General features: G+C 50.9%; 13 protein-coding genes across 13 annotated transcripts; 5 read left to right on the top strand and 8 right to left on the bottom strand.

The window, feature by feature from the left end:
- Positions 1-133: 133 nt before the first annotated feature.
- Positions 134-3628, bottom strand: MGL_0431 (uncharacterized protein; the record flags this gene model as incomplete). The annotated part of the gene is made up of 1 exon (XM_001732604.1): positions 134-3628. One exon carries the CDS (start codon positions 3626-3628, stop codon positions 134-136), a length of 3495 nt encoding a protein of 1164 aa, XP_001732656.1.
- On the bottom strand, positions 3629-3865 carry MGL_0432 (uncharacterized protein; the record flags this gene model as incomplete). The annotated part of the gene is made up of 1 exon (XM_001732605.1): positions 3629-3865. The coding sequence occupies one exon, from the start codon at positions 3863-3865 to the stop codon at positions 3629-3631; it is 237 nt and encodes a 78-aa protein (XP_001732657.1).
- Positions 3866-4043: 178 nt separating this feature from the next.
- MGL_0433 (uncharacterized protein) lies at positions 4044-4691 on the top strand (the record flags this gene model as incomplete). Its single annotated transcript, XM_001732606.1, has 1 exon — positions 4044-4691. One exon carries the CDS (start codon positions 4044-4046, stop codon positions 4689-4691), a length of 648 nt encoding a protein of 215 aa, XP_001732658.1.
- Positions 4692-5007: 316 nt separating this feature from the next.
- MGL_0434 (uncharacterized protein) lies at positions 5008-5940 on the bottom strand (the record flags this gene model as incomplete). Its single annotated transcript, XM_001732607.1, has 1 exon — positions 5008-5940. The coding sequence occupies one exon, from the start codon at positions 5938-5940 to the stop codon at positions 5008-5010; it is 933 nt and encodes a 310-aa protein (XP_001732659.1).
- A 1491-nt stretch (positions 5941-7431) lies between these two features.
- Positions 7432-7869, top strand: MGL_0435 (uncharacterized protein; the record flags this gene model as incomplete). The annotated part of the gene is made up of 1 exon (XM_001732608.1): positions 7432-7869. One exon carries the CDS (start codon positions 7432-7434, stop codon positions 7867-7869), a length of 438 nt encoding a protein of 145 aa, XP_001732660.1.
- Positions 7870-8428: 559 nt separating this feature from the next.
- MGL_0436 (uncharacterized protein) lies at positions 8429-8935 on the top strand (the record flags this gene model as incomplete). Its single annotated transcript, XM_001732609.1, has 1 exon — positions 8429-8935. The coding sequence occupies one exon, from the start codon at positions 8429-8431 to the stop codon at positions 8933-8935; it is 507 nt and encodes a 168-aa protein (XP_001732661.1).
- Positions 8936-9498: 563 nt separating this feature from the next.
- On the bottom strand, positions 9499-14775 carry MGL_0437 (uncharacterized protein; the record flags this gene model as incomplete). The annotated part of the gene is made up of 1 exon (XM_001732610.1): positions 9499-14775. One exon carries the CDS (start codon positions 14773-14775, stop codon positions 9499-9501), a length of 5277 nt encoding a protein of 1758 aa, XP_001732662.1.
- A 422-nt stretch (positions 14776-15197) lies between these two features.
- On the top strand, positions 15198-15800 carry MGL_0438 (uncharacterized protein; the record flags this gene model as incomplete). The annotated part of the gene is made up of 1 exon (XM_001732611.1): positions 15198-15800. One exon carries the CDS (start codon positions 15198-15200, stop codon positions 15798-15800), a length of 603 nt encoding a protein of 200 aa, XP_001732663.1.
- Positions 15801-15848: 48 nt separating this feature from the next.
- Positions 15849-16580, bottom strand: MGL_0439 (uncharacterized protein; the record flags this gene model as incomplete). The annotated part of the gene is made up of 3 exons (XM_001732612.1): positions 15849-16107; positions 16142-16349; positions 16379-16580. 3 exons carry the CDS (start codon positions 16578-16580, stop codon positions 15849-15851), a joined length of 669 nt encoding a protein of 222 aa, XP_001732664.1.
- A 632-nt stretch (positions 16581-17212) lies between these two features.
- On the bottom strand, positions 17213-17512 carry MGL_0440 (uncharacterized protein; the record flags this gene model as incomplete). The annotated part of the gene is made up of 1 exon (XM_001732613.1): positions 17213-17512. The coding sequence occupies one exon, from the start codon at positions 17510-17512 to the stop codon at positions 17213-17215; it is 300 nt and encodes a 99-aa protein (XP_001732665.1).
- A 1010-nt stretch (positions 17513-18522) lies between these two features.
- MGL_0441 (uncharacterized protein) lies at positions 18523-20370 on the bottom strand (the record flags this gene model as incomplete). Its single annotated transcript, XM_001732614.1, has 3 exons — positions 18523-18666; positions 18709-18968; positions 19212-20370. 3 exons carry the CDS (start codon positions 20368-20370, stop codon positions 18523-18525), a joined length of 1563 nt encoding a protein of 520 aa, XP_001732666.1.
- Positions 20371-20543: 173 nt separating this feature from the next.
- MGL_0442 (uncharacterized protein) lies at positions 20544-21182 on the bottom strand (the record flags this gene model as incomplete). The annotated part of the gene is made up of 2 exons (XM_001732615.1): positions 20544-20928; positions 21148-21182. The coding sequence occupies 2 exons, from the start codon at positions 21180-21182 to the stop codon at positions 20544-20546; spliced, it is 420 nt and encodes a 139-aa protein (XP_001732667.1).
- Positions 21183-21233: 51 nt separating this feature from the next.
- MGL_0443 (uncharacterized protein) lies at positions 21234-21936 on the top strand (the record flags this gene model as incomplete). The annotated part of the gene is made up of 2 exons (XM_001732616.1): positions 21234-21878; positions 21907-21936. 2 exons carry the CDS (start codon positions 21234-21236, stop codon positions 21934-21936), a joined length of 675 nt encoding a protein of 224 aa, XP_001732668.1.
- Positions 21937-21959: the final 23 nt, after the last annotated feature.

The following is a 21959-nucleotide window of genomic DNA, read 5'->3' on the forward strand; positions in this document are numbered from 1 at the left end:
TCGTCATGCGTAATGACGATGAGTTGGAAATTCTGCTGGTGCTGCCGTTCACTTATGAGACTGACAATGCAAGAACGTTAGGAATGCCGACACGCGAGAAACTCTCCGGCATCTCCACTTGGGAGATGCCCTATCACACGTACTCAATGAGACTGGCAGCCAATCCTTCCACATTCTCCCGATCTAGGTTCGCTGTAGGCTCGTCCAGTGCCATGAATCCGCAGGAGCCGCCAAATGAGTCAGCAAGCGCCAAGCGAATCAGAATACATGCTAAGACTTTTTGTCCAGCACTGCATCGGCCACGCATGTCCAGCTCAACGGCATCCTTGACCATGCACACACGGTATTGGTACGAGCGCAATCCGTTGGCCGATACGCGACCCTCCGTGTCGGACCGGATACTTATAGAATCAATGTCGGTACCTTGATAAGTCTTCTTCCACAGGTAGTCGAGCGTTTGGTTCACTTCCTCCATCTTGATCGCATGGTATTGCAGAATCGCTTGTTGGAGTGCGCCGCAGTAAATATCGAGATCGTGGTTCGCCATCCCAGCTACTTTGATGTGAACTAGCTGTCGCATGTACCTGTTTGATATATCTTTATAGTCGTGGCGTAACTCGGCCTCGCGACGTTGAAGTTCTGCCTCGATACCCTGTATTTCACCGCGAATGTGCGCTGCACGCCCACTCAGTTCGTTCTCTTCGCGCCGCGCTGCATCGTACGCTGAGCTCGCTCGTTTATGCCTCATGTGCGCTGCTTCCAAGTCGAGTTTATTGAGTTCGGCCGTCACATGTTCAAGTTCTCGTAGCACCTGGCGATACCGCATGTTGTCTTGTAAGTTGGCTTCACGTGCTCGCACGTCGTGAATCGCCGTCTCAAGCGCGTAAGTATCCTGTGTGGCGCGCTCCGCCTCTTTTTGGGTATGTTGAAGAGCCTGTGCTGCACGATCCAGTTCAATGCTGCATGATACAAGTGTACCACCATCAGCCTCAGCTTCGTCCCATGCAGAGCTAACACGCTGCACCATGCCTGCGAGCTTTGCAAGCTGTTGCTCCAAATCAGATCGTTTTTCTTTATAACGCTCTTCTTGCTCACGGCGCTCGCGGCGCGTGTCTTCGAGGTGTTTTTGCGCTTCAGAAAGCGGCTGGGTGAGTTCGTTGATCGTGAAAGTCAATGTCTCGCGTTGTTTTTCAAGATCTTTTGCGTCCGCCATATATTCTTCGAGACGTTGATGGGCTGTCTGCGTTGCCGCTGCATGCTGTTGTTCAGTCATTAATTGCATTTCTAGGGCATGGACGTGTCGCTCGGCCTCGCGGACTCGGTTACGATGCTGATCGCATTGCTCACGTAGTTCATGGCAGTGAGCTTGCTGAGCATGTATTTCCTGAGAAAGAGCTTTGAGACTCTCGGGCGATGCATTACTGGTGGTTGCCGAAGCTGAGGTAGAAGCAATTGAATCGAGCTGGCGCTTCAGTAGCTGCACATCAAGTCGCAGATCGACGAGACGATACATGGGGACTTGGAGCGAGCGGAGTGTCTTGACACGAGCAACAGCCGATGCAGTGGCACCACTTGAGCGATCGCGCTCACCCTCGGCATCTTGATGACATTTTTTTGCATCTTCCAGTTGTGCCACGAGCCGTGACAGTTCTGGTTCCTGCTGCTCGCGAAGCTGCTTCTCGATAGCTCGCGCAGCGTATAAATTCGACAGCTGCCTGTTCCACGCATCGAGGTCTTGTTCAAGTACCGCGACTTTTTCTGGTTGCTTTCGCTGACGCGTTTCTTCGATATGTGCATCGACACTTTGCAATTGGGAGCTAGAGATATCGCGATTGCAAGCCAAGCACATGTGTCGGGCATGTGCATGGTGCTGGATCCTCTCGAAGAATGCCGATGCGTGCTCCAAAAGAAACAGGGATTCCTGCAGAACTTGGATCTCCTCTTGGACAGTAACCAGGCCTGCATCCACTGATGCAAAGTCACCCAAAAGTGTCTGTTTCGCGACACGAAGACTCGAGCAGAGCTTTTCTGAGCGAGAAAGTACATCTTGGTATACATCGACGGTGGTGGCCCATTGAACAACTTGCTCTGAAGCCTTTAGTAACTGTGCTTGGCTTTGATCCAGTACATGTTCAGCTTGTTCAAGCTCCTCTTCCAGGTTCTTTGGTACATGGCCAAGGCGCTCAACACACATCTGGCGCCAAAGATTTTCTCGTTCGCGTAGCACGGGTAACTTGGATGCCAGTTCCTCCTGTCGCGCAACATGTTTGGTATCTTGTTGTGAGTCGACGAAGGACGTCGCAATTGCATCTCTTTCGGCCTCAAGGGTCGCAAGATGCTCCATAGCTTCCTGTACATCGGGTAACGAAACAGACCCTAGTTCAGCAAGGCGCTCACGCGCCTTGTCTAATTCACAAACGCTGGTTGTTGAAGCTTGCCTTGCAAGCTGATTTTCACAAGACATTATACGTTCATGAAGCCGCTGTAAAGAGGCGCCAGTATGTTCTCTTTGTGACTTCAGATCGCGCAAACGTGTCTCTAGATGCTCATATTCAGTCAGTGCTTGTGACTCGAGCTCGTCAGCTGCTCGTTGATGCTGCTCAGCTTTGATTTCATGCTCTTGGAGCTTTTCACGGAGTGAAGCTTCACACATCGTGGAGCAAGCGTCGAACTGTGCCTTGGTTGGTGCCGATGAGATGTCGCTGCCGAACGTACGGAGCTCTTTTGCAGTTGCTTGGAGCACGCGCTGCCGGGTACGCTCAGCCGTTTCAAGTTCGGCATGACGGCGGACAAGACGTTCATGTTCTTCTGCAGCAGACGACCGCTTATCAACGTATACCTGCATGTTAGAACGCACGTGAGAAAGACGTGCGTGCTGAGTCTCGAGTTGGGTAGGAAGAGCGGTAAGTTCATCCTGCAGCTCGGAGTCTGGCATAGCAAGAAGGGTCATGCGACTAAGAAGCGATGCCTTATGTTCTTCGCACAAGGCAATTTTTTCTTCAAGCATCTCTGCTTGGTTGACCACCTCACGAAAGCGTGTGGCATCATCGTACAGCTGCTGGTTCTCGGTCGTTTTACGCTGGATTGCCGCATCTAAATCGTCGCGCTCATTTTTCTTGGCACTTAGCGAAGCCTCTAGTGTCCGAATGGTAGCTCTGATATTTTCTGCACGCTCCTTTTCATTTTGAAGCGCACGGAGTTCCGCCTCGTCGACACGAGCATCCTGTGCACGTTGTTTCCGGAGGGCACGGATCGAATCGAGAGCCTTTGTATACCGTGAAACCTCGAAAATCTCATCAAACCGCTTTTTGAGGATTGCAGGTTCAGAGAGAGGCCAATTAGACTCTTCCTGGTGGCAAAATAGCACATTTTCAAGGATAGCGTGCGACACGCCAAGCAGCGACGCCATTTCCTGATCGAGTTCCGCGCATCGTGTCGAGATAGAGGCACGCGCTTGCGGATCAGCAGCATCATCATCAATACCTAACACGCCCTCGAGGGTCTTCATTGTGAGGCCACCGCCTTTTTTCTTCGTCACTTGCAAGTTCCGCACGCAGCTCATTCGTGTACCACTTGTATTGCGGAATCTTAGGCGAACTTGCGCTTTCACGGTATCTGTGCCAGCCATCTATAAAGTTAGCTTGTATTTTGGACGTACGTAAGGATCATGAATGAATCCGCCACCCTTAGTATTTGGCGGCAGATCGCCAGCCACCGCGTACTTGAGGCATTCAACTATGGTGGTCTTCCCACTTCCATTATGGCCCACGATCACAGTGAGTGGCTTGAAAAACTGGATGATATTTACTTCATGTGAGTCGAAAGAACGCATGCCACGAATGGCGAGCTTGTCTAACTCAGCCATCGTGGCTCTAAACTACGTCGTGTCGATGATGATGACCGTGCGACACAAATACATACAATGCAGGCAGGGTGCGGCGCGGCGCGGCGTACTCATATCACATACATGTGGAGGTGTTTGATTTCATACACAAGTTCATCTACCACTCTTTGAGCATGGCGCATCTTGATGCTTGCCCACGATGCCGCCGCCACAGCATCGGTGGCGCAGAGCTCTTAGCGGCCTCTTGATTGTAACTCTCTTGACCCATGCATTCTTGACGCTCACAGGTAATGTTATTGTACAATCTTGGCGCCATGATCCATCATGCATGTGGACACGCATTTGCATGACGGTGTTTCTCTGTGGCATGTCGGCCTGGTGCTTTGTCACAGTGGTATCGCGTCCTTCATTTTATGTACATGATGCACTGGTAAACCCAATGTCTGTCACGGTAAAACGATCGAATGGTGGTCCAAGATGGTGCTCGAAATGCGCTGCGCCCAAGCCAGACCGATGCCATCACTGCCGTCAATGCCATCGTTGTATCACACGGATGGATCATCACTGTCCCTGGCTCATGGAAACATGCATCGGCCAACGGAACTACAAAGCATTTGTGTTGTTCCTCTTGTATACGACACTCTTATGTGTCCTTTCCGTGGAAACAATCGTGCGGGCATGTCTACGGAATTGGCCTCTAGTACCTGGGGCAGAATTTGAACTGCCCACTGCTTGGATCTTGTTGCTGGGCATCGGATTTCTTGTACGTATATCAGTTGATGCTGTGGTTTTCTTACGCAGTTTGCCTTGGTCTTGGGGCCTTTTCTGTTGTTCCACATCTATTTGATTGTGCAGAACAAGACGACCCTTGAGTTTATTGAGGGCTCTTCACACGTCAAGCAAAGAGGCACACGCGAATCAAGTGGAACACAAACTCAGCTTAGTCGTTTGCTTACATCCAACAAAAACGCTCGTCATAAGCCGCTTCGTCGCGCGTACAACATATACAACGTCGGCGTGCTTGCCAATATGAAGCAAGCGCTAGGCCCTCGCGTCGTGCTGTGGTGGCTTCCCATCGGGTCCAATTCACCCTATGAGCTCACATACCCATTGAATGAGCAGGAGTTTCGTGCTTTTCAAGACGACCTGGATAGACAGCCAAACTATAGTGCCACTGCAGAAGGAGGGCCGATTGAATGAATATCGGCTGTGCCGCGCGACGCATCAAGAATGCACCAGTTGACAATTGGCTCCTCACGCCGACCCAACGCATTCAGTACGCTCTGTGCAACGATACCACCAAGAATAGCACTTGTAGGGGCAAAGGCTGCGTCGCATTGTCCCTTCACGATAGGGAACGTAGCCCGTGCAAAAGAGGCAAAATAGGCCTGTGCATCCATGCGGCGAAATACCGATGCCGTCTTGACACCGTGTTCATCCATGATGAGTTGAGCGTGCTTTTCGAGCTCCCCTTGAAATGCAGCTTCGTCTTTCAGCTCGTTCGCACACTCTTGGTCCATCGTCGACCAAAGAGCCCATGTAGCTAGGAGGCCGGGACTGGGGTGAAATGACCAGCGCGACTCCAACGATGACCGTAAAGGAACAAAGTCCTGTCGGTATCGAACAGGCACCTTCTCCTTTGCGCCTGCAACAGGTCGTTCTTCGACGTATTCGAGTGCGAGGAGATCGCAGAATATAAACCCGCTCAGGCCATGAGTAGCTGCGGCAAAAAACATGGCTGAATGCTTGCGACAAGCATCATTCCATCGAATAAGTTCATCGCGATTGCCCTGAGTTACAAGTACAACATCAGGCTTGAGACGTTCGAATGCTTCCTCGGAAAGCACGCCCTCATGTGATACACCATCGACGTGTACGTGCGGATTTAGTTGCTTGATCCGTTGAAGTGGCGCGTCGCCAATACGCGGGGTTCCTACATCCTCAGAGCGAAAAAAGAACGAGGCAGATAGGTCCTCAGGTTGAATGGACCTCGCATCAACAATGGTAAGTTTACCAATGCCAGCAAGCACCACATTTTTGATGACTTCTGACGCAACACCTGTGAATGCGTCAATCACAATATGCGCACGCCGCATATTATTTTGGGCCTCTAGACCCCACAATCGGATCTGTCGATCATACAGAGCTGCTTCATCTTCCGGTTAGTGCACAAGGGCTTTTACACGCGCTCGTACCTTCGGTCACGCCTGGCGTGCTTGTAGAAGAGGCCATGATGGTGGCAGCTGAGTCTATGACTAAACATCACTAGGTATTGTTGTACTATACAAATTGTCTTCTACCAAGACACACCGGCCAACAAGCCAGTAATTAGAGTCGCCACAAGGACGAGAGCGACACTCGCATAAGCCCGAGTGCCTGCATTCTGAGGCTTCGATTGGTCCACAATCTGGTATGTCGGCGTATTTCCAGGAGCCGACACCATGTAGGAGGCACCGTATTGCTCGGGTTTCGAGCAGCTGCTGCCAATCTGAGCATCACACGCATTGGTGCAATCTGAACGCTGTCTGAAATTGGTCTCTCGCTTGTTGTTGCACATATCGATGCATTTTTGCAGGCGAATGAGGCAGTCGTGTACCTGCACAGGCCACTCGTATTGATTGAGACGCGACAAGCTCTTTTTGCACGTACACATCGTAGCCATTCCTTTTTGTAGATCACAAAAGTTGTGCTCAATCACGTCCGTGTGCGTTTTTGCAGCCAGCAGTCTGACAATATTGCACTTGGAGATCACATATCACTTTCTTATTATCCGAGCTCAAACTAGAGTTGGCCAAGTTGAAATAAAGTTTAGGAAGATGTTGAATTTCATCTTTGTTGCCACGGTACATATTACTCATGAGAGGTGGCAATTGACCCTCCCATTTCGAAACGTTACCGGCGGTGTCAGCGGTTACATTAGAGGAGAGCGTCAGATTGAGGCTGGATGAAGCAGTTGAAATTTTATTGGGTTTTTCCATGACATCAGTTCCATCGGAAGTCAAGTTCGGTTGAGCGACGGAAACTGCAGGATAAGAAATACCCGGTGGGGGGCCGCTGCCCCCATAGGAGGAAGAGGGAGAGGAGGAGGAGGCGGGGGAAGAAGCAGGAGCTGTTGATGCTGAGGGTGGTCGTACCGATGAATTTGCATTAGATAATTTAGTTTGAGTAGGAGCTAGAGAGGGTTGAACAGGCGCCGGCGCCGGCGCCGACGAGGTAGATGCTGGGGACTTCACTGTATTGCTACTCTGAACGTTGGAGTTAGACGTGGAATCGCTGAAATGAAACGAGAAAAGGCCATCTCGTGCCTCTATGTCTTCTGATCGGACGAAAAATGCAAAGACAAGTACTCCAAGGAGGACGCGCAGCATTATTGCACGCATCCTAGTCAGGAGCCTGTCTGTATGAGGATTTCGTTAAAGTCATTTCCACCATGTGTTGGGAAGCAAGCAAACCCCAGCCGTTTTCTTCGAGCACGTGACATGGAACGCTTGTTGCGGAGAGATCTCGACGTTTTTTTGATCTTGAGATGTCTCGTGCGCGTGTTCATACGTGATTTTTCATCTAGTAGGAGTGATCGTAGACTTACCATGCCGCCAACACGGCGGCGTGTTTGCACTGTCTGCGGAAGTCGGCGATTTCGGCTTATTGCGTCACAGTTGGTGTGCTATGGGGGGCATATTCAACGCGACTTTCGCGTCGAGGCTGCACAGGATGACGATGGTTTTGACTCTCAGATAACAACTCGCTCGCGCACTTACTACAGTCAGTCGCAGCGTGACACAAGGCGGGCTGAGAAGCAACAACGTGCCCGCGAAAAACGCCGCAAAGTACATGGTCGTTCCAACCAAGTATTCCCTGGTTCAACGGAGCATGCATCTTTGCCTGATCCAGAAGCTGCCCTGCTGCAGGGACCACGCGCCATGTTTGCTATGTTGGAGTGTTATCAGCTTGTGCTGCGGAAACAAGTGGAATCATTTCGAAAATACTTCCATGGTGTATGTCCAGATGCGTTCGAGGTATGTTGATATTCTATGTTCTCATCCTAAAGGCCGTTGTGCGAGATTTATGGGCCATGCATGTATCATGTCAAGCTGTGCCAGCCGCGCCGTTAGAAGCCGCGCAAATGGCTGCAGCTCGCCGTTTGAATCGAACCCGTGCACCTTCCCCACAACATACTCCGCGTACAGGTCGGCAAAGGTATCGAGATATAGAAGGGGCACCATGGCGTCTTGAGTCCATTACGCTGAAATCGACGGTGGCGATTCTCTTTTTGGCCTTTGTTATGTGTCGAGTGCCTATCACCATTGGTGATTTGCGGAGGTAAGTTCCCAAGTCGGCTAATGTGCAGGCATATCATATCTCGCACATTGCCTTACCTGAATGCGATTCGCTATTTGCCCACGACACTCACTGGTTCTCTTTCACTCAGCGACATTGAGTTCGGAGTCTTGGACACAAATGTACGCCCAATATGAGGAAACTGGCCCCTAACCTCAGCATATACCCAGTTTGATGGAATTGCATCGACGAGTAGTGGAAATAAGTACAGCACTTCAAATCCATTTCGATGTCGAATTTCCAGAGATGAATGCGACGCCAATATTGAGTCGATTCGTTCATGAACTTATGCTCCCATCGACCTTCTATGTTGGAGTCAAGTCTCTTTTGACCATGCTGCGGATAGACATGCATGTCCGCAGCGTAGCTGCGATGCCGCCAAATTCGGCAGCCCGTGCTCGAGTGCGTCAACAAAATGAGGATGGACAAGGACGAGAGATGCTGACTTCTCCTTATGCATATTCGCGGAATACTGTGATACCTCGATGTGTCATGCTCATGTCTGTTTTGATTCTGTTGATCAAGCTTCGTTACGGACTTGATGGCATACGTCGGTATGAGGCGCGCCGAAAAGACCATCCTCTCTCGCTGCATTCAGGTGCGCCAGAGCAAGAGGCATGGCTTGATGCTATTTGCGAACTCCATGGCCTTCCTGTTGAGAAGCAGCAGCAAGATAATGTCACCAGGCCCGCATTTAAGCCTTGGGATACTGGTTTGTACGTTGACTTTGTATCGGTCTTGACTAATATTTAGTGACTTGCTCTCGCTTGAGGATGACGATGTGGCTACGTATTTGTCGTTTCTCGAAGACTTTTACGCACCAAAAAATGTACCTGCAAGCTTGCCGCTCAGACGGCGTGATGATGTGGATGACTTGATGCCGTGGCCTGCGGAGAGCGAGGAACGCCGCGAGCCGGTAGACTGGATGGCACATGAGCAGCGCGCACAAGCCTTGCATGAAGAGCGGCGCGAACGAATCCAAGAGATGCTGTATGCATGTGTTCAGACGGACGAAACCAGCAGCAGTGACAAGTTTAATAGCAACGCGCTCGCGCCAGGCGAGGCATACGCAATCCATTCGCATGATCCGGGTGGTGCCCTGTCTCGTGATATGCAGCGTGTTCTGGAGGTGGCGACGAGAATAGTGGGTCTCGACACACAAGCGCCACCTCAGCACCAAACAGGAAACTTGGCATCAATAAGACCGCGTGATCAAAATGTTCTGCTGGACTGCGTAATGCAATTAGAAGAGGCTCTGATTTCTACACTACGTAGACGACATGCATGATGACATATGTATATATGGAAAGAGGCAATTACGAAGAGTTTGAGTCAGGAGGATTCTTGTTCTCAGCCCGCGACTTCTTCGTTGAGGTTGGCTTCGCCGCTGGTGGTTTCGTCTCGTTCTCACTCGACGTTGACGCATTCAGTTCACGCTTGCGTTTTGCTCCGCCTGCGACAGCCAATGTACTACCACCTCGTCCGCGCACAGCAGTCCCTCTAGAAGCTGCAGCGCCTCGGATTGAGGTAACGCCGACATCCGCTGTGCGGATCGGCACAGGTTTAGGCGCGCCGCCGCCACGGCCACCACGCGCAGATGTGGCACCACCTCGGACGACGGCCGGACGGTTGCCTATGACTTCTTTCTTCTCGGTAGAAGTTTGGTCTTTCGGAGCAGTCTTTGAGGTGTCTTTGTCGGCTTCTGTTGATGTGTTTTTGGCGGAGTCCTTCTTCGTATCTTTCGAAGCGTTACTCGAAGAATCTGTACCCATCTGTTTCAGAGCAGGCTTGGACGTTTCCTGCTTGGGTGGATCATTGGAGGCAGTCGACTCCTTCGGTATAGATGGATCGAGGCCAAGTTGAGACTTGAGCTGATTGATCTCATTCGAGAGATTCGTAATCTTTTTATCGCGCTGACTGATCATGATCTGGTTGCGTAAAGCCGCTTCACGCTTGCCGTCCTCATAGCGGGATTGGAGAAGCGGCTGGTAATGGGCTTGTAGCTCGGCCTCCTTCGCTGAGATAGCCGCTTCTGGACCAGCACGTAGCGTCTTGAGCTCTTCCTCTTTCGCAGCCAACGCCTTCGCACCCTCGTCCTTGATACGAGCCACTTCTTTCTCGAGTTCAGAAACCTGGGCCTGAGCTTTGGACAAGAGATCTTCAAGTTCGGCAATACGTGCCTGCAAAGATGACGTCGTTGCCGGCTCGCCTGTATCTGATTCTTGTTTTTGCGGTGTATTTGATGATTCAGATTGCGCAGAGGCCAACTGCTCCGACAGGGTCTTGAGTTGCGCTTCAGCAGCTCGCTTCTCCTTCAGGAACGTCCGAGCAAAGTGCTTGTGTTTCTCGCATTCCTCCACTTTTGCCTGCAGTTGCTGCTCCAGCGAAGGTGTGCCGACCGATGATGGGGCTGTGGAGGACTCACCCTGCCTCGTGGGCGCAGGTTGGGAAGCTGACTCCTGCTCGGGCTTCCCGGGCGTGTTGGCGTTGTCCTTGGTTTCTTGAGCAGGAGTTTCGGATGTTGAAGTGGCAGGCGCGGGACCGGATGCAGCCTGTTCTTCCTGCTTTGGAGCTTCTTGGTTGGACGTCGAGTCAGGATGGGCATCTGCACGAGCGACCGGTTGAGGAGTCTCAACGCTAGCGGCAGTGCCAGTCGTGTTGGGTTCAGAGCTAGATGTGGGGTTGGTCGGCACCGTGGCAGGCGCGTCGTCCTTCTGCTGATCTGACTCGGTTTTGATTGGTGCCGACGAAAGTTCATCCAGCTTGGCCTGCAACGCCTTCTTCTCGTCGTCGGCCACTTGTGCCTGAGAGGCCATATCTTTTTCGAGCTGCTTGGCACGCTCCACCGCCTCTGCGACAGCGCGTCGCTCTTGCGTAATGCGCGCGCGCACCTGTTCACGAAGTTGTTCAAAGCGCTTGTTCGCGGCCTGCAGCTCAGTGGACAGTCTCTCCGTCTCGGATGCCAACTCGTTCTTAGCGGCCTGGACCTGCTGCTGGGCCTCCGCACGTTCCTTCTCGACCTTTTTAAGTTCCTCCTCCACGCCACTGGATTGCAGTAAGCCAGAGGCGCGAGTCTTCCAACGAGTTACGTCATCTTGCACAACACGTAGTCGGCTCTGCGAGGTCTCGAGTTCGACCTGCGCCCGCTGCAGCTGCTCGCGGAATGGCTGGACTTCTGTCTGCGCCTGCTTGAGTTGTGCTTCGAGTGTCTGATTGCGGGCTTCGACGGCGAGCTTTGCCTCACCGAGTGTCGTAACGTGTTCGCGCAATGCACTGAGCTGATTGATCTTGTCCAGCAGCTCGGTGTATTGTGCGCTGGGACTTTGCGACGACTCACGCTGCTGTGCAAGATCAGCTCGACATGACTCGAGCGCTTGTTTCGTCGTCTCGAGCATCTGCTCGACACGAGCACGTTCCTGCACGGCCATGTCTCGTTCGAGTTCGCGGACTTCTTTCTCGCGGCGCAAATAGCGGATCACTTGTAGTTCGCCCTTGCTGGGAACAGCAGAAGCGGCGGGGACTTCACCATGAGGTGTGTCAGTGGTTGTATTAGCCTCGTCAGCGGCGTCTGCCTCTTGCATGGCATCTTCGACTTTGCCATTCCATGCATGTGAACCGAGCAAGGCAACCTGTCTGCTAACAGCCTCGAGATGTTCATGGAGCTGGTCATTCTGTTGCTGCACCTCGTCTCGCTCCGTGCGCAGGGTCTCGACACTCTTCTCAAGTGCCAGGACTTTCTCCTGTGCATCAAGCACGGCACGATTGTGCTCTGCAGACAAAATGTCTTTGGCCTTCCGCAGTTTCTCGGCTTCATCACGGACGCGCTGTAGCTCTTCCCGTGCATTCTCGGCCTCTTGCCTGGCGGCAGCGTGTGCCTGTGCTGCTTCGTCCGCACGCAGCGATGCCTCCTTTGCCTGCGCAGAGAACCTGCGTACTTCATCCCAAGCCGACACTTGCTCCGTAGCTGCATTCGTCTCTGCATCATGCAGTCCGGCCATAGCATCCTCCAGCTCGCGTTTCTCGGTTGTATGCGCCGCGGCTTGCTCATGCAGCTGCCTCTCGAGCTCCTCAGAACGTGAAGCAGCGTCCTTCAGCTTGCCCTCCACATCATCAAGCCGGGCCTGCCACTCTGCCGACAGCTTGTCCTTCTCGGCCATAGCAGCTTGCTTCGCAGCCTGTGCATTTGTTAGTTCCTGTTTCAGCTGCTCAAGCTCCGCCGCTGTGCGCGCCTGCGCGCTCTGTGCCTCGGCCAATGCTGCCTTAGCAGCGAGGGTATCAGCTTCAGCAGCCGCGCGTCCACGGCGCACGTCACTCAGCTCCATCTCTAGTTGCCGCTCTGGCGGCAGCTGTGAATCAGAGGCGCAACCCAGCGCTTTGGCCACAGCTGCGCGGCGGCTCTCTTCCGCAGCCGCATGCTGCTTTTCAAGCAGCGACGCCATCTGTCGCGCATGCTCAAGTTGCTGGCTCACGTCTGCGGCACGGCGTTCCTGGTGCTGAGCATCTGACTGAGCCGTTGCCAAGGCCTCGCGAGCAGCTGCATGCTGCTGTGCGAGGGTCTCTAGACGTTCACGCAATTCGCGCGTCTCGATATCGCGGCGCAATGACGCATGTGTCGCCTCAGCTCGCGCCTCGGCGAGTCGCGTCTCATGCGTTGTTGCAGCGACTTGCAGTGTGGCAAGCTCTCGCTGCAGACGCTCAACATGGGCCGCATGCTCAGACGAGTGAGTGACGCCAGCACTGTACGCGCTCCGAGCTGCAGCCTCAGCCTCAGCACGTGCTTCGCCCAGTCGCGTGTTCTCCTGAAGCAGCCCATCCCGTTGCTCAAGTACGAGACGCAGCTCAGCATCACGAGCCGCTAGACGCGTGTGGTAGTCATGCTCAGTGGCACGGCTTGCTGCGAGCGCTTGCTCCATATCGCGCAAAGCGGCATCGCGGCGATCCAACACGGCCTGAACACGCTCGGTGTGTGCCATGGCGTCTGCAAGGCGTGACTCGTGGAACTTGACCGCTTCTTGCAGCATGTGAATACGTTCTTCGGCAGCGGCACGCGCGGCAGCTTCGCGACTCAGGTCTGCCAGCACAGTCGGCGGCACCGGCGGCACCGGTGACGGCGCCGGCCCAGGCTCAGGCGCATGCAACGACCCATTGTCGTGGGCATCCAAACCACGTGCCGTACAGACATTCTTGTAGAGATCGCGTTCTCGCTCGACAGTAGCCAACGCTTGACGCTCAGATCGCAGCTCTTCAGACACACGCTCAAGCATATCAGCTGCGTCTCGCAGTTCGGCGTCGCGTGGATCGCGCGCCTCGAGACGCTGCCCAAGCTCACGAACGGCCTGTAGGAGTCGTTGGTTCTGTGCACACAGCTCAGAAAGCGAGCGGAATGTAACGAGCTCTTCTGTAATAACGTCCTGGATATCACTGGATGCGCGCTGAGACGGGTCACCGCCTGCTCCAGCGATGCCGTCTTCGCTCAGTCGCTCAGCAGCTGATGGATCCTTCAGGAGAATTGTTTCCCGCAGTAATGTACGGACCTGGGACGTGGCGTCTTCCAGCTGCTGCGCTTCCAGCACATGCTCACGGCGCACACGCTCCAGCTCAGCGCTCAGATCCTGTGCCGAGCCCTCAGCTTGCATCCTAGCATCTCGGGCATCCTGCAGCTCACTGAGTGCCGAGTCAAGATCTGCACGTAGCTGCATTGCCTCAGCACGCTGTGCCTTGAGCTGCGGTGCATGAGCATCGAGATCCGCCATGACTTCGGCTAGCACGCCCTCCAGGCGGCCCCGCTCCTCAGACTCGCGGCGTAGCTCCTCCTGCACACGCAGCAAGTCCACATACACGTCACTGAACTTCTTTCCGTCTTGCTGCACCTGCGCAGCAAAGGATGCGGCACGTGACGGAGTGGCAGTCATGGTGCCGGACAGGGCATCATCGACGCCGAGTGCGCCAGCGAGGTGATCCAAGGCGTCTTGAACAGCCGTTTTTTCTTGCTCTAGTGAGTCTAGTTTGGCGAGTGCTTCGTCCGCCTCGAGGCGCACTGCCCGCTCACGCGCCGCACATTCAGACATAATCGCATCGCAGCTGGCCTCGAGCTCCTTCGCTCGGTGTTCGGCGCGACGAACACGCGCCTCGGCGAGGTCAATGGCTTGCTCAGCTGCTGATTGCGACATTTTTGCATCGTTTTCCTGTGTCGCAAGACGCCCACGTAACTCAGCCATGGCATGGACTGCGTCCGTATATCGCGACTGTGTTTCACGGAGGATTTGCTCAGCCTGCGAAAGTTGTGCAGCTGACGATGCTCGCGCCTTCTCTGCAACATCGCGAGATGACTCAGCTTGCACGGCGCGGTTGACGAGCTCTGCTCGAGACTTGGCCGCGCTCTCGCGTTCTCGTGAAAGTTCATTACGTGACCACTCTGCGTTATTTTGTGCAAGCGCTAACTCCTGTTCCAAAGCGCGTGTGCGGAGCTGCTTGTCAGTACATGGGAAACCCACGAACCTTGATAGCATGTTCACCCGCATTGGCTCGTTCCAACGCAAGTGCTGTTGATGCGAGCTCGGCGCGTACCGACTGATGCCGGGCGGCGAGTGCATCAAGCTCATCTGGACATATATTAGATCACAGCGCGCAGTTGGTCCACATACCCTGTTTGCTCGCGCAGTTTTCGCGCTCGCGCTGCCAACTTTCAAGAAGCTTGCGCTTCTCGTTCTCAAGCGATGCAACGCACGCCTCGAGATTGGCCATTCGAGAGCCTCTCTCTCACTCGTGCACTCCCACAAGCAACCTGGCCTGACAATGACGACCGACCCACCGACATCTTCGGATGACGCATGGAGATCACGTGTGCACGTGATGCCGACATGGCCTGGGTGGCCCCAGCGCCCCGCACACAAACCGAGTTGCCCTCCTGCCGGTGGCAGAAGGCGGAGAAGCAATTCTTAGTGGCCGATTGAGTATATATAGGGACACATGCTCCACGTCATGGCGAGCTTGTCCCTAGCTTTCCTTCCAAGTCATGCCCGGTAAAGTGTATGAGCCTCTCGCGAACCACGCGTTGTCGGTGTACCCGAACTTGAATGCGCCTGGATTTGATTCGAGTAAGGTGTTTGCCCTAACGGCTCTGTACATTGCCAATCCGCCTCCAGGCTTCCCTTCCAAAGGATACTTGGAGAAAAACTTGGCGTCCGTTTACGTGTTCGTAATCCATCCCACTCAACGGAAGGGCAGGGAGTCACCCAAAAACCCAGAGATTTTCTATATCAATATCACGCGTCATAAAGTTGAGGTCGGAAGAGGCAAGCCACCGTCCGTCAGCTCTTCGTTCTTCTCGCGCAAGCAACACAAAGTCACAGTGCTTGAATGTGGCGATCGCGAGTTTCTCGATATAGCTACGGGGAAAGCGAGGATTCAACCACTTATTGATGAAAAAAAGATTCGTTTCAAAGGTAAATTAGACTACTTTGAGAAGATCCTCCAGATTCTCCATCATGAGCGTTCGAAGCTGTACAAGGCCGTGGTCACTGAGCCTCAAAAGCACGCGAATGAGAGTTCAGAGCTCGAAGATTCAGACGACTCCCTCACTTTCAGCCATGTCCCTGCTCTTCGCGCACGTCTTTAGAATCCCCGATTTGGTTTCGAGCACTTAGTTTTCAAGTACATGCATAGATCAATCACTACTCTTATTTGCACGGCGCTGCTTCAAGATGCCTTGAGGCTGATCTGCTTCCTTGACTTCCTTACCGAAATCAAATTTTTCGCCAGTCATTGCTGCTGGTTTGTTTGTGCTCAATTTAGATGTAGTCTCCTTGTCACCGGATGACTTCTCAGTCGTCATGGGTGGTTCAGCCACAAGGTATGCATCCTTTACAAAAAGCTCGCGGGCGTATTCACCGACAAGAGCCAGGACACGTCCACAGACAGTTGTCCTGAATGTAAGTTCTTTTTTTTCGTATGACGTACCAAACTGTACTGCTAACAGCACCGGCTGGCGCATTGGGAAAGCTGAATAAGTATCCCATGGGACCAAACCAGTCTCCGGGTGGTAAATAAAACATTGGCACTCTTTTGTAATACCAGTTCAAAACAAATGGAATAGCACTGTTAAGCACGAACATAAACGATTTGAACATGATAGAATAAACAAACTGCGAAGATGCAAGTGACTTGTCTGCTGGTGAGTAATACGAGTCTACGCACTTTGCTCGTCGACTTGGGAAGATAGCTTATCCACCCTGCGACGAAGCTTTGCCCACTTTGAAAACTCGTCTTGCGCACTAGTCATGTTCATTAGTTGCCTTGTTTCGAAAAGTTCCTTTTTCATTGACGACAACTTGGATGATGCCGAAAAGCGCACAATTCGAACGTAGAAAACACGGAACTCATCGTTAGTTATATACATGGTTTTAGGCGTACAATTTCCTGTAAAGTATCACGACCGAACCATGTGATGGCATGGTTCAACAGAGAAACCAGGAAGATTATGAGAGCTGGGTGCATGGTGGTCGTGTCGACTGTTCGACGATCGGCAACAAAAATAAGACACATTTCCTCCACTCGACATTCTTTCAGTACTACAATCACTTCAACATTCTATTCGGTTTGGAGCCCCGACCGACGAGTCAGGGTTGTGCAGGACGACTGAAGGATGAAATCCAGCACGCATAGCAAAATCTGGGTTGCGTGAGAGCGTTCCATAACTATCATTATGGTATTCATCCACAATCGGATACGACAAAACATTCATGTTGGGAGTGATACACACAATGGTATTTGATGGTATCTCCATCCAGTCCGCTAATTCGATCAGTAAGAGCATTGATACTTACCTTGTTCAAAGGTCAGAGGCTCACTTGCAATTACTACAATATTTTGTTGTCTGCCAGCTTTGACCATTCGGTATTCACCCTTTGAGTGTTCGTAAAATGAAGCGCCTGTGGAAAAATACTGTTTGTCAACACAATGCAACATACCAGACTTGCAGCCTCGTCTGTTTTGCTCGATACATAACGTGTGCACACTACACTCTTGCCATCAGTGATGCAAAAGTTCAAGAGACTTGGCTAACAGGTTAAAATGTAACTTGCTCACCTCTTTGATACCAGCCTCTCTGGACCAGAGATTTATATCTTGGATAGTACGCAACATAGCCTCTTTCAGCTCTTGATGTGAGAATACTTCCAAGCTCTCAGGGTCCTTCAAATGGCTTAAATACAATGCAAAGGCATACTCAGAATCCGTCTGCCCTTGAGGCAGCAAGAATAAAGGATCAGGCAAGGCCTCCAATAATCTGCGCTTGATTTTAGGAAATTGTGAAATTTGACCATTATGCATCCTAACGTGTAAGCTGTCTGGTCTAATTGACACGCACCACATAAGACGTCCGTATCTCCACGGATGACAATTGGTTTCACTCAAAGCTCCCGCAGTCGATGCTCTCACATGCCCGCTACTTTGTCAGATGCAATACTCAGACATACAATACGAGAGGACTTTTGATCTTTTCGGACAATCGTTGAAGGTTGATATTATTCCACGCCTGCAAACTGTCAAAAAAAAATCATTTAATATAACTCACCGGTGTGACGCTGGTGAAGATGCAAGGTGCCTGACCTAGCTCTGGATCTTCAGTAGAATCATACCATCCAACCCCAAAACCGTCACCCTTAAGACAAAGTATGTTAGGAAGCAAGCTCTTAAAAGTTTCGTAGGACGCACGTTAATCGGTTGTGCCAAGTCAATTCTCAACCGCGAGTCAAAGGCCTTAAATTATAAGCATAACAAATACTCGCGAAACATATCCAGACATACTTGATTTATAATGCTGTGGGCTGGACGAGTGAAAAGATGTGAGAGGAGAATTGGCTCAGATCCCTTAAAAACTTTGATGCATCAGCAAGATGACACTCGTGCCATCACACACCTAATAGTCTGCACATGGAGGGAGTAGATGTAGTGAGGGATGTGAAAAACAAACTAGAAAACACTATTTATTTAATACAATAAATCAAAACAATTTATTTAATAACCTGACGTGTATTGAATTGCAATAGTAAGCCGAACAATAAATATTACATTTTATATAAATATTTATTCAATATTAATAGATAAATATTATAAATAATACATTTTGCTAGTATACATTAAATATAATACTATAAAATATATGTATTTTGAATTGACTTTTTTGATGTACAAAGGGTTGAATAATTCAATCCTTAACCAAAATTGAACAAATAAATATCGCAAATAAATAATTTATATTCAATTTAATTATTTTATAAAGATGTTGATTTTTGATTAAAGGTTTTTGAGTTCAATGATATAGTCAATTGATTCACGTGTTAGTTCAAGCTACCTGAACTATTTGTGACCGGTAGAGGTTTTCGTTTGGTTGTGGCCAAGACGTTACTGATTCGACCCGCGTTTCGCACAAACCAGTCACCGTATTTACGGCTGATACGCGACTCAGTGATGTTCACCATATCCTTTAGAATAATTAGTATTTGATATGAAACATGAATACGTACCGTGTCAATAACGAATCCAAGGTCGCTAGTGTTGATCACTTCTCCTTCGAGAAGACCACCCGTTGTCCATTTCAAGCTTCGAGTACTGTTCTTTAGAACCATCATCATTTCAACAACTTCTTCCTCATCCACATCAAGGAAGCCTGCCAACTTGTCTGTACCCAAGGACGTGTACACGCGGAGGAATGAACGAATGTGCACATTTGAGAGCTGAGTTTTGACGTCTTGAAGGAAGATCCTAAGCTGATGTTGCATCGAGTCTAACGGTGGTGATTGTGTGTAGTCCTTCAACGCTTCCGGATCATGATACGGTGGACCGTTGCAAGTGATGAACTTAGGACAAGCATATAGGAATAGTTCCTGGTAGGCATTCAAAGCATCTTCGCCGCCCTTGGTCATCTTGGAAAATTGGTCCCCGTATTTGTCTCGCATTGTCGTCTGGACATGTTCATCCAAGCGAGTTGGGCAAAGTGCGCACGATATGGCGAGCAATGCGTACATACGATCGACCATCTTGTTGATTGAGTCGTACTGGTAGCTGCGCGTATGATATTGTCGCAGACGCGTGATAAACACCAGAATGTGGGTGAAAGCGCGAATCGCATCTGGGTACCGACGCATCATCATATACGAGAAACCAACGTAATAATACGCAGTGATGTGGCATGCTGTCACACGGTTGAGGAAGCCACTCTTCTTGTTAATATTGATGTGGTCAAGCGTCTTAAGAGCGAGAGTATAATCACCCATTAGCACGTGAACACGCAACAGGCCTATGATGCTGAAGTAACCGAGCATCTTGTAAAGAGGTCGTACTCCAAATTCACCGGCAACCTCATCTGGATCTTGACCCATGTTGCTCGCCTTCAACTGTTCCATTATGTTTGACTTTTGGATCAGGGAATAAAGAACATTTAGGACAGAGTAACTGTTCCAAACGCTGTTATCCTGAAGAATCTGGATGTCATGCTCTTGTTTATGAGACACTTTGTTGCGCCAGTGAGAATAAGCCTGGTACTGATAAATAAATTCATCGATGATGTCCCATAGCCATTGGACAGGAAGCTCCAAGGAGACAGGACCGTCCGAGTTAAGAACATAGTTGAAAAACTCACAATAGTTGTCATACAAATGAACGCGGTCTTCGCTTTCGGGAATCAAACGAGCATACATATGCCTACCCCAAAGTTCACGGTACAAGAGAAGGAACGTTGGGTCCTCACCAACAAGTGGCGCAATTGTCTCTGCATCTGGCCACTCAGAGCGCTGGTAGAACCGATCGCTCAAACGGTTCCAATGCGTCTCATAAGCACTGTGAATATCTGCTAGAGAGTTTTTCGCAATGGCCATTTGAAAGTGCGTCAAGTACTTGCGAACCTGTTCAGGCACAGTTGAAAGGGAAGCGGCATGTTGTTGCGGCTGCTGGTTAAGCGCCACACCCTGCGCGGTCTCGTGCATTGAGTCAGAGATAGCATATTCATCCTGTTGAGTAGCTGAGTACGGTGTGTACCGTTCGACACCTAAATCGACATCGTCGCCTAGTTCATCGTCGATGAACTCCTCTTCCTCACCGGCAAACACAGGACGCTGAACCTGTGCTGATGTGGGGCGCTCATCGTACGACGACGGCTTTGAATCTTGCTGCATTACGGGAACAGACATCGTGTCAGTTGTGACTTGGGAGAGGAGCGCGCCTGATCCACAACAAAATTCAGGTCCCTTGTCACACGTATCACGTGGCTAACGAAATATGCCGCAGCCATTCCACCTTCACGTCCCATGATCGTAGAGATGAAGCGACTCTTTGTCGAACCAATGTTCTGCGAATGAAGTATTTACAGCCTAGCTAGAAGGTATATTATGATGACTTCCACGCAAATGGAAATCAACATGACGAATACAACAATATGACCTGCAGTCTGAAAATGAGGAAGAAATGTATATGTTTCTGGATTAAGATGAGACGCAGTTGCATCACTCGTTCCCATGTTTCTTGATGCTTTGCGTCGTTCTTCAATCATAGTAAATACCTTTTCCTTATACCTCATCGTCATTCGGTGCCGAAGGACTGCAGTGATGATTAGACCTACGGCCAGTACGCAGTTCATCAGACCAATCCAAAAAAATTCCGGCTGGAAAATCTTGATCACAGTCAACGAGAATGTGAGCTGTGACAATGCCGTGCGCATGTAGGCACCGTCAAAAGTGCGTTGTGCGGCTCTACATGTAAGAGTAATAACAAGGATCATACCTTAGGTCCAGTGCTTCATTAGAACTCAGCAGTTTATGTGGTTCTGGGCGTCGTTCTCGCGGAACTCGCCGAAGCATAGTCGAAAGTCCATGCGGTATCTGATGCACGCGAGCATATCCTGTTGCAGTTATTTCGGCGGATTCAGCCATTGTTATCAGGAGGCACGGCCAGGGGCACGAGCCACGTACGTATAACGAGAGCGTTCGTGTTCTTCACGTGACATGCGAATTCACCGTCGCGTCGTACATGAACACTTTGGATTCACCCCTCGATGATGGCGCGTGTGAAGCCAGTGACATTGCTCTGGCTGGCTGTTTTCCTCCTCACATTAGTGAAACATGTACATCCGCTTTACTTCTACTTCGAGGCTGGCTCCTCCAAGTGCTTTTTCGAACAGCTTCCGGCGGACACGATTGTCGTGGGTCACTACTATTTAGAGGAGTGGGACGACAAACAAGGCCACTTTGATATCCCAACTGATGTTTCGCTTGGTATTCTGGTGAAGCATCTGGATTCAGAACATACACTTGTAAATTCGCGTGGGACACCTGATGGCCGCTTTGCATTCAATTCGCATGAGGCCGGTAACCACGAAATATGTTTCCAGACAGAATTCCAAGGAGCACCTACGCATGCGGGCCGCTTGCCGAACCTGCGGATGCACCTCGACATTATAATTGGTGACACACATCGGTCAAACACAGAAGCAGACAAAGAACATACACAAGACTTGCTTTCTCGCGCACGAGCCCTAAATGCAAAGATGCGAGACTTGCGCAAGGAGCAACAGTATCAACGTGAACGTGAGATGGAATTTCGGAACACAAGTGAGTCTGTGAACTCGCTTGTTGTTTGGTGCATTGTATTCCAAATAATCGTGGTGATTATCTGCTGCATATGGCAATTGTTCAATCTTCGGGTACGTATAACGCGCTTCTCACCTCCAGACCTTTTTCGAAGACAAAAAGTTCCGGTAGGATCCATTGTGAGAAGTTTGCCA

The sequence above is a fragment of the Malassezia globosa genome, assembly GCF_000181695.2.
Source record: "Malassezia globosa CBS 7966 chromosome Unknown mgl_sf_1.1, whole genome shotgun sequence".
NCBI lineage: Eukaryota > Fungi > Basidiomycota > Malasseziomycetes > Malasseziales > Malasseziaceae > Malassezia > Malassezia globosa.